The 14,794-nt window shown below is 47.9% G+C and overlaps 1 protein-coding gene and 1 long non-coding RNA gene across 5 annotated transcripts in view; one reads left to right on the plus strand and one right to left on the minus strand.

Annotated features, from left to right (window-relative positions):
• Positions 1-5,935: 5,935 nt before the first annotated feature.
• Positions 5,936-9,821, minus strand: LOC134478049 (uncharacterized). Its single transcript, XR_010050391.1, has 2 exons — positions 8,269-9,821; positions 5,936-8,064 (listed from the first exon to the last, which is right to left on the minus strand). It is a non-coding gene; the product is annotated as an uncharacterized LOC134478049 (long non-coding RNA).
• Positions 9,822-9,996: 175 nt separating this feature from the next.
• The window catches only part of Adcy2 (adenylate cyclase 2), a 396,939-nt gene continuing 392,141 nt past the window's right edge, over positions 9,997-14,794 (plus strand). For all 4 annotated transcript variants that reach the window (XM_063257949.1, XM_063257950.1, XM_063257951.1 and 1 more), the window contains exon 1: positions 9,997-10,233. In XM_063257949.1, coding sequence (XP_063114019.1) covers positions 10,012-10,233 — 222 coding nt within the window. In that variant the 5' untranslated portion in view covers positions 9,997-10,011. The remainder of the gene's footprint in view (positions 10,234-14,794) is intronic.

Raw genomic sequence — 14,794 nt, forward strand, 5'->3', positions numbered from 1 at the left:
CAGTCTCCTGTCTTCTTGCAGAATGTACCTCCAGTTCTCCTCGGTCCAGGGAATTTGGGGAAAGGTAGGTAAACTCCACTGCCTGTCAGCTCTGGGTTGGTCACACACAGGGGCTGTGCAGTGACAGAATCACATCAATGCCACTGTACCTTGTCCACTTTCTCTCTTCCCCACACTGGGGATGGGGCTACGTGAGGGCCCAGAGTGCTTGGTGGGATTTAAGAAAGCAAGGTTCTCTGCATAGCTGTGTGGCCCATCGCCCAGCACGAGGCTGCCTGTTTCCAGGTGAGGATCAGCCCAGAGCTCTACACCATAGCCTGGGTCCCTGTTGGTCACCATTCTCACTGTGACCAAGCTGTTCTATGTCCTTCCTCACCTTCAGCTCCTCAAACACACTGTGAATTCTAAAATGATCGAGTGGATTGTTTGTATGTGCTCATTAATCATTTTAAAACTAGCAATATTTTAATTATCTTCAGTTTCTGTCTCTTAGGAACTATTATTTAATTGAAATTGATACCCCTCTATTTGCAAGAGAGTTGGAAATATCTTTGACTGAAGCACCATTTAAAACATAACCATGAGAGGACTGAAATTAATCTGCTAATCCTTCTTAGAAATTAGGAGGGGTTTCAAGCAATGAATGAGGAAACAGAAAGGCCCCCAGATGGTTAAGAGAAACAAGGAAACAATGGTATTAGAGGACTGTACCAATACTGTGATATAAAGGAAGGGGAGAAAGAGAGAGAGAGGGAGAGAGAGAGAGAGAGAGAGAGAGAGAGAGAGAGAGAAAATAACATCATAACTGGGTGGTCCAGTGGTCTGAGCAGCTTGAACAGCAGAGGCCCTTCCCTAGTATTCTTATAAAATGCACTTGTTTGTGAATTTATGATACTGAGCCAATGACCAATAAGGAGATAGATAATCACAAGTAGTCATCCTTTAAACATTTGAAAAATGTTAAGCATCCCTACAATTTGTTCATTGGAGCATCACTAGGTTACAGGGTTGGGTGGACCCAGGCTCCTCTGGCCTGGGCACTGGTCATCCATTATCACATGACACTTTAGAGATGGATCTGATAATGGATTTGAGGAGAAACAGCACCCAGTGGCAGTTCTGCATTTCTCACAAATCTGTGGAGATTTTTTTTTTTCTGCTCTCAAGAGCTAATTCTTGATCTCTGGGCGTGGAAAGGAGTCTTAGGGTCAGGCCAAGTTCAGAGACCATTTTATAAAGTCTGTTTCATGGTTTTGTTTACAGTGAAAGCGACTATCACTAATCTCCCCCAAATCACCCCGCCCCAGTTCCTGTGCACCGGCTTTACGGTTCTTGCCATTTTCCGGAGCGGTTCCTGAAGTCCTCTTTGATGATGTCCTTGGCCTGCAGTGCTGGCTGCATCCACACCCTGGGTGGGTGCAAACCATTGTCCTTCGGGGGTCGTTTTGACTTTGGGGAGGAGCCTGCCTGAGGTTGCACCGTGAAGGGTCCAGTGAATCAGCTGGATGAAGACTCTCCGCCACACTTATACCAGCCTGCTTTTCCATGGGATGTCGCATGGCACTCACACAGTTTGATTATGTGTCTGAAAGACAACACAAGAAAAAGGACTTCCAGTCCTGCTTCAGGAAGTGGCGAGGGAGGACTGGGAGGACTGATGCCAATGGGTCGTGACTGTAATGAATTTTTAAAACATTTTAAGTGTAAATGTTCGTGGTGGGCTTCAATCCCCTGTTGCAATCACACATCTTTACCTGTAGATTTCTCTCTCCAGCAAATACCTGGCTGCAGAGCCTGTGTCTTAGGAACAATACTTTCACTCCAACTGTGAAATGAAAGCAATTAGAACCAACTGTGTGCACCCTGCAAGCCTGAAGTCTCTTTCCTATATGTTCATCCAGAAAGTCTCAATTCTCAGGCATTGTTTCTAAAATTTATTATTATTTCTTCTTCTTCTTCTTCTTCTTCTTCTTCTTCTTCTTCTTCTTCTTCTTCTTCTTCCTCTTTCTCTTCCTCCTCCTCCTCCTCCTCCTCCTCCTCCTCCTCCTCCTCCTCCTCCTCCTCCTCCTCCTTTTAAAGATAACCCTTCCATCTGTCACCTTCTGGGAGAATCCGCTTAGAAGGAAAAAGCAGTCCTGCTGTTAACAGGGAGCACAGACCTTTTTCGTGTATCAGTGATTGGCCTGTAATGCAATCGTGAGTCTGGAGGGGTAAGACTGCCTTTCTACTCCTTTAGCCTGCTGAGCATGAAAATGTCTTCAGTGTTTCCCAGTAACAACATAAATAGTGCCCGTCTGGACAGAGTTGGCACATTAACCTGTGGCCATTTGGAGGTTATTTAATCTAAGGCAACCAGCCACGTGAGCCCAGCCACCCCCCGCCCACTGGCCCTGGCACACCTTACCCTGGGTGACATTTGAGCTGAGGAAGGTGCCTTTGGGAGCTCATGTGCTGAAGACAGGAGGTTCAGTCTTTCTCAGGAAATTTCAATTGATTCTTCAGTTGCACTATCATTTTTTACTATGAAGATACTTGTGTTTAGTCTTACACAAAAATTTAGCTACTGTGTGTCTGTGTAGTCAAACATGCTATTTTTTAAAAAACCCAGGGTTTATCCATCTTTGTCCTTGTTGATATAAATTGTAATGATTTTATTAGACTAACAAAATAAGCCCAGGTACTGGTCATCATTACAATGTGACACTGAAGAGGTGGCCTTTCAAAATGTCTTATACTTAAGCTTCCCAATATTCCCCAAAATATTGCTTGGTGACAGCGGCTTTTTATGTTAGGAAAGATCAGGACTGAAAGTGTGTTAGATTCAACAGATGGTGCCGAGGATGGGTGGAGAGCGGAGGTCAACAAGAGTCCCAGCTGCAGATAGTGATTCCCAGCAGAGGAAGCCGATGGGTGAGTGTGTATGTGTGAGTGTGCCTCTGTGTGTGTATTATGTGTGTGTGTGCACTTGCGTGGTCACACAGAGGAAGAAGCAGGTGTACAGGGGACAGGTACAGCAGTAACCTAGGATCTCCCCTGCAGGCCCCTGTCTGTAGCCCAAATCAGGAGGTGGAAGGTGTTAGACAGCTAAGCAGAGCAGCTGCCGAATGGGAGACACAAGAGGGGGAGGCTGGAGGAAGGGCTTGGAAAAGTTGGCAGGAGCCAGGGTTGTGTGGATATAGGCGGGTGACACAGCAAGAGGAGGGCAAGCTACAGCCTAGCTCAGCAGTGTCATAGAGGGATGCAGAGTGAGCAGAAGGTTTGGCAGATTTCAATGGCAACATGAAAGCACTGTGGTTAAAAAGGGCTCCAGTTAAAAAGGAAGCGCCTATTTGCTCTAGCATGAAGATATGCATAGGTATCATATGCAGCAGCACTTACTGTGCTAATAAAATCACCCCAAAGTTCACTGAGCTTCATTTTTGAAGACTTTCATGTAAAAGAAAAATTTTCTGAATGGATAATAGGAAATCTATAACAAGGTTGATGGACATAAGAGCTTTCACACTTGAAATTAAATTTAGAAATATTGTTTACAGTGAAAGCGACTGTCACTAATCTCCCCCAAATCACCCCGCCCCAGTTCCTGTGCATCGGCTTTACTGTTCTTGCCATTTTCCGGAGCGGTTCCTGAAGTCCTCTTTGATGATGTCCTTGGCCTGCAGTGCTGGCTGCATCCACACCCTGGGTGGGTGCAAAGCATTGTCCTTTGGGGGTCCTTTTGTCAAATGTGCCAAAAAACACACAAAAGCCAACAACTCCAGCAGGCTGATTCAGAAGTATGTTCTGCACCCTACTCCCCAAATTCTGGTATTCATCCTTGACACCCAGTGGCCATGGGGAGGTCACAAGTGGCCCCTTCCCACCCTTGCCCGCTTTCTGTCAAGCTCAACTTGGTTAAACCTCTGAGAGACGCGATTCTAACTGGTCCCTTCACACAGCCCGTGGTCTCCACTGATGCTGCCTGCAATTGTGTGGTCCACGATTTGTTCCTGGAACTCCCGGTGCTCAGTGCCTTTCTCTCTCGGTAAAATCACCCTCAAAGGACACTTCCTGTAGCAAACCTCCTGTCCTGGACTCACTTCATTTTACTGTTATCTCTCCATGAGCTTGCCTTGCATATACTGTTTCTCTTTGTCCTGCTGATCAAGTGGAATTGAGAGCAATAAGTGTGTCGTCTTTCATGAAAATCTCACCATTTTAGGATTTAAAGACATGGTGGAGCTCACAAAGATACAGTGGAAGATGTGGCTTATTAGTGTATTAGTAGCAAACATATACATATATTGTGTTCAGGGCCCCCAAACATTTATATTGAATCCCATTCCAATTAGAGAATTTACTGCCATTATTTGTTAACTGTGGTTTTTTAAAAAGAGTAAGGTAGTCTTTGTGTTTCTTCATCTGTTCATCCATTCACCCAGCACTCATCTTTACCATCTTCATTAGCATGATGTGTTTTGCAAATTTTAAGTAGTAGTAGGGACAAAATAGCTAGAAAGAAAGAAAGAAAGAAAGAAAGAAAGAAAGAAAGAAAGGGAAAATATTCTGTATTTACTAATGAGACTTGTGGTGAGAAGGATGACATGTATACAAGAATAAGATTTGTGTGTATCTATTAAATTCACATGAAACACTGTCAATAGTTTCCTTCTGTATAAAGAAACAATACCTGTTATAAATACTTAGAAAAAATAACAAATTTTGGTGTAGTTCAATTTACATCGCTCACATCATCTTTAAAAATTGGAAGTTTTTTTTCTTTTTCTCTAAAGCAGTGGATTAAAATCCATCCCTTTGTTAGGCAGAGTAAATAAACACCTTTGGAAGATCTTCAGGCTAAGTAGTCCATCTTTCTTAATTTAAAGATAAATTAAGTGAAGCACAGAGATCTTACATGACTTCTCCAAAATATACAGTTGATATTGGAGATGGGAAAAATTTCAGTAAAGAAGTTATTAACACAATATTGATAGTAATCACAACACAGTGTGAAATAATATCAGCGGCAAGCTTGATTTACTTTCAAATTCAAAAATACAAGCACAAATCAAAGAGCGGAGAGGTTGAAGATCACAAGCTGCGTGATCTGAATGAATGAGGAACAGGATGGCATGGAACAGCCATGTGCTTCGTGTCATTACAGTGCTTTATGTATGGGGCCATTTCCTGCTCCTGCAACACATTTTTTAAAATGTTAGAGCATAACTAAGCTACTCTACGTGATGCACTCATTTAAAGGGACACACATAGGAGGAGAAAGGAAAATCCAAGTGCCCTGAATTGTCCCTTTAGCATCACCTGCACCCTCTTCCCAGCCTCGGTAGGCAGCAAATTTTGTCATATCTCTTCATCGCCGGAGTCACAGATCCCATCCACACAGGGACACAGATCTCCCCAAACGCTGCAGGCTGTCCGGACACCCATCAGTCATTAACCTGTCCTTACTGTTCCCAATACTCATGGGAGGAGTCCTGGAGTCTGGGTGCACATTAACCAGAGCTGGTAACAAACTTCTCAGCAGAAGTGCGCTTCATGAGAGATTGGTTCTGAACCACCAAAACTGTCCCCACACATGGGGTTAAGGACTGACAATCCCAGCCACTCACCTGCAGTCAGATTTTAAAGATGATGCTACAAAAGAAATTCATTTTATGACTGGTAAAAGTTTTGCATCAAAGAAGCCAAGGAAGGTAGGGCTTTCAAAGGCACATGAGTGTTGTTTACATCTGGACAGAAAGCACTGTTACACTCAGTGGTGTTTTGCTGATGCTCTGTAAACTGAGGAGCCAAAGATTTTGTGCCTGAGCCCAAAGAGTTAACTGGACTTTGAGGTGCCATGAGCTAGCTTTGGTTAGGTGGATTCTGTATTCTTAGACTCCAGTTCAATAAAAATGTAAATGTTATCTGAGTACACATATTTCATGGTGATAATGAATCCGTTGACATAGTGTTCATACTTTATTATATAAATTTTAGTAATACATTTGCCAGAGAAAAAAATGAATACACAGAGAGAGATTCTCGGTGCTCAGTACTTCAACATGCCTGGGTTGGTCCGCACATGCCCGCTTCTGTCCTTGGTGTAGTTTGTGGGCTGCCTGTATTTAATCAATCAGGGCACTGTGGACGCTGGGAGGGACACAGCAGCAGCCTTATTGACGCAGCTAATCTAACTGGGTTTGAAATAGGAACTAGGAAAGGGGTTATTTTTAAACCAAAACTCATTGATGTGTCAACCCGTGTTGAGCATGATTACTTAGATTAACAATCATGAGGAGTATCCAGTGCAGGAGAAGTCCAGGAAAGAGGAACAGATTGGGAGGCCACAGGCGGCCCACAGGGTGGCACCCAAGGCCACAGACTGCAGGCATGTGGGCCTGTGAGTACTCTTGGGTACAGTATTCCAGCTTTTTAATTTACAGGCCTGGAGACCAAATGAGAATCCCTTTGACTCTTGTTCAAAAACTGTTAGGAATTCCAAGGTGGTGCTGCTAGCAGAATCCTACACCCAGTGACACACCAGCCAGCTGGCCCTGCCACTGTGAGGATGGAGGGCTGCCCTCTAGCGTTGCAGGGGAAACAAATTCTCCTCACGCCTCTCCTTCATTCCTTTGACTCAAAGCTTCCACTGCTGGTTTTCCTGCGCACTTTGTCACAAATAAATGGACAGAGTAAATTTATGGGAAAACCCCCTTTATTCCCCATTCCTTATCCTTGCTAGCAATCCTGCTACCCAAAGGTGCAGAAATATACTTGAAGACTCCTTGGGGCCCCTTTAGTGACCCGAGCATGTATTTCATCGTTTTGTCTGGACACGAAGGAAGTTTTCCATTTTACTCCACGCCATTTAGGAGTCACGGTTTTTTTTTTCCTCTTTTTTATTTTTTTACCCTCTATCCAAATGGAGAGTGATATGAAACATTTGAAGGCACACTTGGTCTCGCTGATTCTAAATCCCAACAGAATAACAGTGACCCGTATACTAGCCCACACATATTTTGCATGACACGTAAAACACTGACAGGGACCCCATAAACATAAGCATCAAAAACAAAACAAAATTTGAACAAAAATTCAGAGACGCCTGACCTACCCTTGGTTTTTACATTATTATTTTTTTTTCTAGGACCTCCGTCTATGATGACACCATTTAAATTGTAGGGGAGAATTGAGGAGGGGGAGGAGTGTGGGTTTTGTTTCTGTTTTGATCTGTGTAGTCCTGCTTTTCCCAAGACACTGGAAATTCCTTGGAGGGCTCTAGAATCCTTGTCCTTTTCTCTTGAACATCTGGTCCATGACAGGCACAAAATAAATTATTTGCCAAATAAACTGATATGGGAATGAGTGTTTAAAAAAAAAAAACAAACTCCTGTAAGAGTCAAATGTAAAGTCTTCATGCAGAGGGCCACTAATTTTGCCATCATAGTTTAACAAAATTTCCTAAAAGTCTTCCAACAACCCGACCTACCATAGAGGGAGAGAGCCTGCGTGCCGTGGAGATGTGAACATTAAAAATATTTGCCTTTCTCACTGGAAAGAAAAAAGTAATTAAGGGCTTACTTTTTTCCTCCTAAGTCTCGCAGCTCTTTCCCTATACAGTTAAGTTACAAGTTATTATTATTAGTATTTTTTGCTTCTTGTGTGGGCAGACATTTATCAGCACAAGCTGTGAGGAAACAAGAGTTGCTGAGATGAATAATACTATGTTGGGAGCCGGGAAAGGACCGGAAGGCAAACTCCACCCACCCGGAAAGACCCGCACAGGGTGCAGGCAAGAGAGAATCCCAGCCAAGGACAGCGGCCAGTTGCCCACTCAACTGGGTTTCCTTGGAGGGATGAGGCTCTGGATATTTATAAGTCCGACTCATCAGTGTTGTCTGTTATTGGAGCGCACTCCCAGAACCTCCAAGAAAACGAAAATCTGGCAGTAGAGTAATCACATTCTCTAAGCCAAAGGAAAGCACCATTTCCGATGAGAGGGTCTGGACCCAGGAAAGGCTGAGACCCAGTTCCTGGTCGTGTTCAAGCGTGGGTGTTGTTTGAGGGTGCTTAGGGAGGTGAGTCCTGCAGACAAAGAGACCCAGCACAAAAGAGTTAAACTTAGCTGCCAGGGCTGGAGGACAAACACAGACAGAGGATCCCAGGGCCACCAGGGGAAGCCAGCATCACTGCCTCCTCCACTTCTCTCCCTCCCCCTGGAAGGAGGGAGGGAGGATGGACTGGCAAGACGGTCCTTCCCAGGGCCCCGGCATCAGAGACTGGACTCACCAGTCTCTCCATCCTGCCCTCCTCCTCTTCGGGCTCTCTCACGGTCTGCAGAGGGGAATGACCCACGATCCAACCTTTTCTTTCTAGATCAGGTAGTCCTCAAGTGATGCCAGAAGTAAAATCCCCCAAAAGGTTCCAGGTCTATGTCTCCATGTATGCTGTGGGTCCTTGGCTTCCCTTTCCCTGCCTGCGAGGGGGACAGGGCAGCCCGGGTGGCAGAGGGAGGAGAGAAGAAGGTCCCAGGATTGATGACAGGGCAGTCCGGAGTGCCCATGTCTGCTGCAGGGGACACAGGGGCAGCTCGGGGAGAAGGGAGGGCAGCTAGTCTTAGATTCCCGTGACAAGGCTGTGGGAAGAAGGTGGGGTCTGGGAGGCTTTTGCCCTGACAACGACTAAGGTCAGACCTCCAAAGGGTAATGGTGTTGTTTTGTTTTTCTTGGTACTGAGGATCCAACCCAGAGCCATCTCACTGAGCCACACCCCCGTACTTTTTAATTTTGAGACAGGGTCTTGTGAAGTCACTAAGTAGTTCAGGTTGGATCTGAACTAGTGAGCTTTTGGAGGTCATGGATGAGACCTCCTGGCTTCCAGGATGAGACAGCCTACCCTCCCCGGTAGGTGAGGAGGGGACACTGTCCTCACAGAAGCTTGGCTCTCAGTTCTAGGTGGGTCTCTCCTGTGTCCTCTGCCCAGGGCCCAAGGTGACCTGAAGAAGTGAACTCTAGCCCACTGGGCTCACACCAGCGCTGGGCCAAGCTCCTTAGTGCCCTCAATGCCATCCCAACGGGGTGGGGTGGGGTGGGCAGAGGAGACTCAATGAGGCAGGACTATACAGAGAGTACCCCATAGGCCTTCTACACTGAAAACTGAGGCCCATGTGGCCCTGCAGCTCCCGGAAGCCTGCTCCCCAACAGGCAGGGGAACGCCAGGCAAGACGGTGCGTTGCTGGGGGCTGCACTCCTGCAAGGTGCCCATGACACAGGAGTTAGGCAAGAGCCCACTGTGCTCCACTACAGAAGAGGAGACAGGGAGCTCCTGCCACTGCGGGGAAGGAAGGAAGGCAGGAGACCCTCTTCGGGGGCGCTCCCAGAGGGTGCAGAGGAGGAGGTCCTCTCTCTCACCCAGTGCCCCAGCGCGGAGCACTGCTTGGGCCTAGGCCTTCCTGCCACGAGCTCTAGACAGTGTGTGGGGGCCCCGACCCTGCACCCGGAAGAGCGCACAGGGGTCTGGCGGTTTGCTCCCTGCCAGTAGGCACCCTCGGAGGTGGAGAAGTTCGGGGGGCGGCGGAGGGCAGAGGGGGGTCGCCCCTCTCCGCATGCGCCCTCGCTGCGCTCTGAGTTAGTGAGGAGGCGGGGTCGCCCCCCAGCCCGCCCAGCTGTTGGGCCCCCCAGGGCGAGGGCGAGGGCGAGGGCGGGAGGGTCCGGGGGCGCAGCGCGGCCTTCGGGGGGCGGTGGCGACGCGGCCCAGCGCGGGCGGGGGCGGCGGGGCCGTGGCACGCGCCCTCCCGCTTGGCGGCGGCGGCGGCGGCGGTGTCGTTGCGGAGCCGCCGAGTCTCCCGCCCGCCCGGCGGCGTCAGCGCCCAGCCCGGCCCCGCCCGCCCTCCCGGCCGAGGCCCCTGCGCAGCTCCGGGCGCGGCGCGGGGGCGGCACCTGGCGGGCGGCGGCGGCGGCGGCGGCGGCGGCGGCGGCGGGAGCGGCGCTGCCCGGGCCGGGCGCACGGCGGGCGCCCGAGCCGAGCCGCCCGATGTGGCAGGAGGCGATGCGGCGGCGCCCGTACCTGCGGGACCGCGCCGAGGCGGCGGCGGCGGCGGCGGCGGGCGGCGGCGACGGGCTGCAGCGGTCCCGGGACTGGCTGTACGAGTCCTACTACTGCATGAGCCAGCAGCACCCGCTCATCGTCTTCCTGCTGCTCATCGTCATGGGCGCCTGCCTCGCCCTGCTCGCCGTCTTCTTCGCGCTCGGGCTGGTGAGTGGCGTCCCCGGGATCCCCGGGGCCTGGCCGGAGCACGGCCCGGCCGGGGAAAAGTTTCCTTCTCGGAAGCCTTGCCCGAGAGAAAGTTGTCGGGGTGTGCACCGGGTGGACCCTGCTGCGCCCCGCTGGCGAACTCTGCCGCCCGCAGTCACGGCCCCGCGGGTCGGAACCGGCTCAGCCCGGGGCTTCCCGAGCGCGCAGGGCGCCTCCTGCATCCCTGGCCTCTGTCTGCCAGGGCCCCGAGCTCGCGGGGAAGTTTGGATCGGGTCTCTTGGAACTCTGTAAAAAGCCTGCCTGGAGAAAGTGGTTCATGGCCAGGAACCTGCAAAAGGATAGCACTGTGCGTCTTTGCCTCTAGGTAGATTGTGTGGAGCTCCGCGCGCAGAAAGTGATGGGGCTGGTACCCCAAACTACCAGGGGGAGGCAACGCTGGGAGGGGACCCTCGGGGCTCTGGGAGAGCCGGTTAGCTGGTGGACGGTTCCGCGCTGGGTTCTGGAGCGCGTTTCATCTCTGGGAGCATAATGCCTCTTAGCAGCTGAGGTCCGTTTTACCGGTGTATATTTTTCAAACAGAAAAATCCTCAGCTCGCCTCCGTGAGCAGAGAGGAAATCTGTAGATGGCAGTAACTTCCTGTTACTGGTGTCTCTCTCCTTGTGTGTGTGTGCTGCAAACTTTTGCGCCGCCCAGGGGTGTGCGTGTGAGGATTGTGTGCGAGCCCTGGGTGATCCAGCGGTGGTTGAGCTGGTAGTGGCGGCGATGGTTGACCAAGTGTTGATCGGGAAATATCCCCACCGGAATATAGTTAGCTTAGTGGATAAATACGAGCCTGTATTTATTTGCCTCCAAAAGCCAAGAAATGGATCTTGCCTAAATTTTACCAAGTGCCCAAAATAGCTCTCTTTGGTATTTGACAATTTGTTTTGGATATCCTGAACCAGATGGTGCTTCATATTATGCATGGGAAAATTGCACCATCTTTTTTTTTTTTAATAATGTTTTCTTTTCCCCCTACACTATTCAGCGGGTGCTGTCTTCTGATTGAATTCCATGAGGTAAGAAGAGAAAATCAATGTGGGAGGCCGTGTTGTCACCACCTGGTCCTAGCACCATAGCAAGCAGAGCAGACAGGACCTTCTGACCCTGCAGTCTCCACCTAAGGGCAGGAGGGCCTTGCCGCTCCCCTGCAGCCTGCCTGGAAGGTTCCTGGCATGGCATCTTTCTCTCTCTTTATTGCTTTTAGTACCAAAAGGGACTTGGAGAGAGATTTCTTCCAAGCCTCCTTGGCAAGGCATCTTTTTGTTCTTCATCTACTTGAGGGGAAGAAAACACGTCAGAGTTTTCCTTTGGAAATCTGTCCTGGCAGGACATTTCTGCATGTGATTCTCCTGAACCTGTAATTCAAACCATTCTGGCTTGTTCCCTTCTAACTGGGAAGAAGGAGCAGGTGATGGCCTATTTATAGCGCCGTTAATATAGTTAGGCAAGTGTGAAGTTCACATTCCCAATGTGCATTAGTTTCTTTTCTGTGATAGAGCACGCTCATTTCTTAAACTGCGGTGATGCAGATGTTCTCCAGTGACTCAGGGAGAGACTTAGCCATGTGGGTTTGAAGTGCCCAGGCTCTGATCCTTCTTTGTTCCTCGTGTTTGTGTTTCTTTACACAGTTCCCTCATGCTCCATTCCCCTTGGCGGGCTTGCCAGGGTGGGAGCCTTCCAGAGCTTCATCCAGTTGGCTCTGCCAGTGCTCGATGTGTCAGTCATCTCCACCTTTCCTTGCATTCAGCTGAATCATTTTGAGCCCAGAGTGGGCATTTCTCATACCAAGATTGTCACCAGGGTGAGGTCCACAGACAGTGAAATGGATCTTATTCTTGGTTTCACGCTTGCTATGTGACACCCTTAACAGCGATGGGCTCTGCGGAAGTGTTTTAGCGGGGATGAGTGTGCCTGGTGGAAAGGCCACTTTTAGGTGGAGACTGCAACCACGGGGCTGTGGAAGGTGGGCAGTGCCTGCGAGGAACAGGCACCGACTTGCAGAACTGCACCATAGGAGGGACTCAGGGTGCTGAGCTCAGACAGCCCATGGCCACACTGTTTTTAGTAACGCTATAGCCACGCTGCCATCCGAGACAGAGTGCTCCATCTGGGTCACCAGAGATGCCTGGGGTAGGAGGATCTGAAGATGGACAGCACATAGAATAGTGTTTGCACGGGTGAGGACAAGGTCCTGCCCCAGACAAAGCCCAGCGTGGCTCCTGTGAGGTCTCCCCCAGGACAGATGTGCGCTGGCTCCCTGGAGCCTGCCAGGTTTCCACTGTGGAGCACTTTTCTGGGATCACTCAGAAGCACAGCACATCTATTTTTTGCTGTCTGAAATCTTGGACAGATTCCTTCTTTCCCTTGAATCTGCCCAGTTTGATTTCCATTAGACTTTCATTAGTTCATGTAGTAGAAAATTCTGGCAGTTTCTTTACACACAGCCCCGGACATCAAGAGCTTTTAGATCACAGATGACCCCACCATAACCCGAGGACACAGATTTTTTTTTTTTTTTTTACTATGTGTAATTGCCTTTGTATGAGATGATTCAAAATAAAAATTAAAAAGGGAAAAAGCAAGCTTTGTTTTAATACTTCCCTACTTGACATTGTTCAAAAAATGATTTAATTTCAATCTCTCATCAATCTATGATTCTGATAAAGTGATTCACACAGCATTTTTATTACTCGGTAAAAACAAATCCAGAATTAAAACTTTTTCAGTTTTTGGTTAATTGATTATTTTCTACCCAAAAATCGACAAAATAGGTTTAATCACCTATTTGTTAAGACTTCTCTGATGCCATGAAACAAGGTGAATAGAACACATGGAGGTATCTCTGTAAGTTTCATGTCCTGCTCATGACATTCTTTCCTGTTGTTTATCATGAAATGTCTAATGAGAGTCTGAGTTATATGTTTCCAACATGAGCTCGTTGTGCAGCTACCAAGTGCCAGCACAGGACAGCCTAAGTGGGGTGAGCGGAGTAGGTCCTGCTCCAGCTGAGAAAATCAAAACCAGTGCGACCAGGCTGAGCTGGGGCTCTGACCATGCCGCTTTGCTTTTTGGCTGACTCTGCTTGCCGAATGCATGCAAACCCCTTTTTAGAAGGAAATCCTCTCATTTTTTTTTTTTATGTCCAAAGTGAGCCCATTTTTTCTCAAAATTTGCCTGTCATCGTTAGAAAAGGTTGATAGAGATTTTTTTATTTTGTCAAAATATCAGCTGGCTCCAGCCGGATTTGTTTTGGCTATAATTTATGATTAGGAATAGACAGTATTTAAGTTTGAATGGAAAAATTAAATTCCTATAAGATTTAAGTAAAATATTTCAATAAAATAGGTCTCTTTTTTGTTTTTAGCAAGATCCTGCAATATGGATATGCACTTTATTAAAATAGGTGATATATATACATCTGATTCATAATCTGTGGTGATACGGTACACCACATCATGATAACCATATGCACAAGTGCTTTTCATGATGAATCAATTTTATAGTATTGAGTATTTTGCTAAGAGCAAATAATCAGACTGTTTCTTTTATCTATACATAGCGAAATAATATTCTTAAATAAAAAGACCAAATCATTTGAAGAGAGAAGCCGGCCAATATTTCAGCACCCCCAGTAGGTGAAAGAGATCACTCTTTCTTGGTTTTCAGGAAGGCTGGCAAGGCAGATGATCTGCCCCTATGTCTAAAAGATAGGAGACTCTGTGTATTCCTGCCCTCGTCCCCACAATCTGGTGGTGGAACAGAGCGCGTCCCTGGGTACTGTAGCAAAGGTAGCCAAAGTTACATCTTTTTGTGCATTTCTATATTCAGGGAAATCTTCCTGTGCAGGTGTTTGTAATTTGCAACCAGTAATTCACTAAGTCATTTGAGTTGTAATTTACCTGTGGTATAAACAAAGGCCAAGGAAAAACTGTAATTTCTTCAGGAAAGCGGTTGCAATTTAGAGGACTAGCAAGAAAGAATTTGGAAGCATCCATTGGATATTAAAATGTGTGATTAAATGTATACATGGCAGTGTGCCCTCCCTTTATTAACGAGGTGGTAGAGGATAGCATCTACTATCCTCTTGCATAGGAGTTTTGGCTTTGTTCGTTTCAGCCTTTGATTCTATGATGGTTGGCAAAGCCTTCAACCTTTGTTCCAGTTTCCTGGTTTGATGGAGATTAGCAGCCCTTAGAACAGTGCCTGCCACTGAGTAAGCCCAGCACTGTTAGCTCTCAGCAGGTCTTCTGGAGTTGGGGTACCACTGGCACCACAAGAGACATGATAGCCACATTGCCATAGAAGCAGGAGGACACCATCTCTACAGATGAGGAAACTGAAATCCATAGAGGTAGACCATTTCTTCAGGGTCATGCAGCCATAGTGCTGCGGACAGGTCATGGGTCATTTCTTGGGCGACTTATCCGGACAACACTGCTAATCTGCTTGAAGATTCTACTGATAGGAACACCATAGTCTTCATTTTGCATAGAAGAACTACACATTATATTCTCCCTT

Source organism: Cavia porcellus, unplaced genomic scaffold (genome assembly GCF_034190915.1).
Source record: "Cavia porcellus strain 051 isolate PalLab524CR breed Dunkin Hartley unplaced genomic scaffold, mCavPor4.1 scaffold_11, whole genome shotgun sequence".
Classification (NCBI taxonomy): domain Eukaryota; kingdom Metazoa; phylum Chordata; class Mammalia; order Rodentia; family Caviidae; genus Cavia; species Cavia porcellus.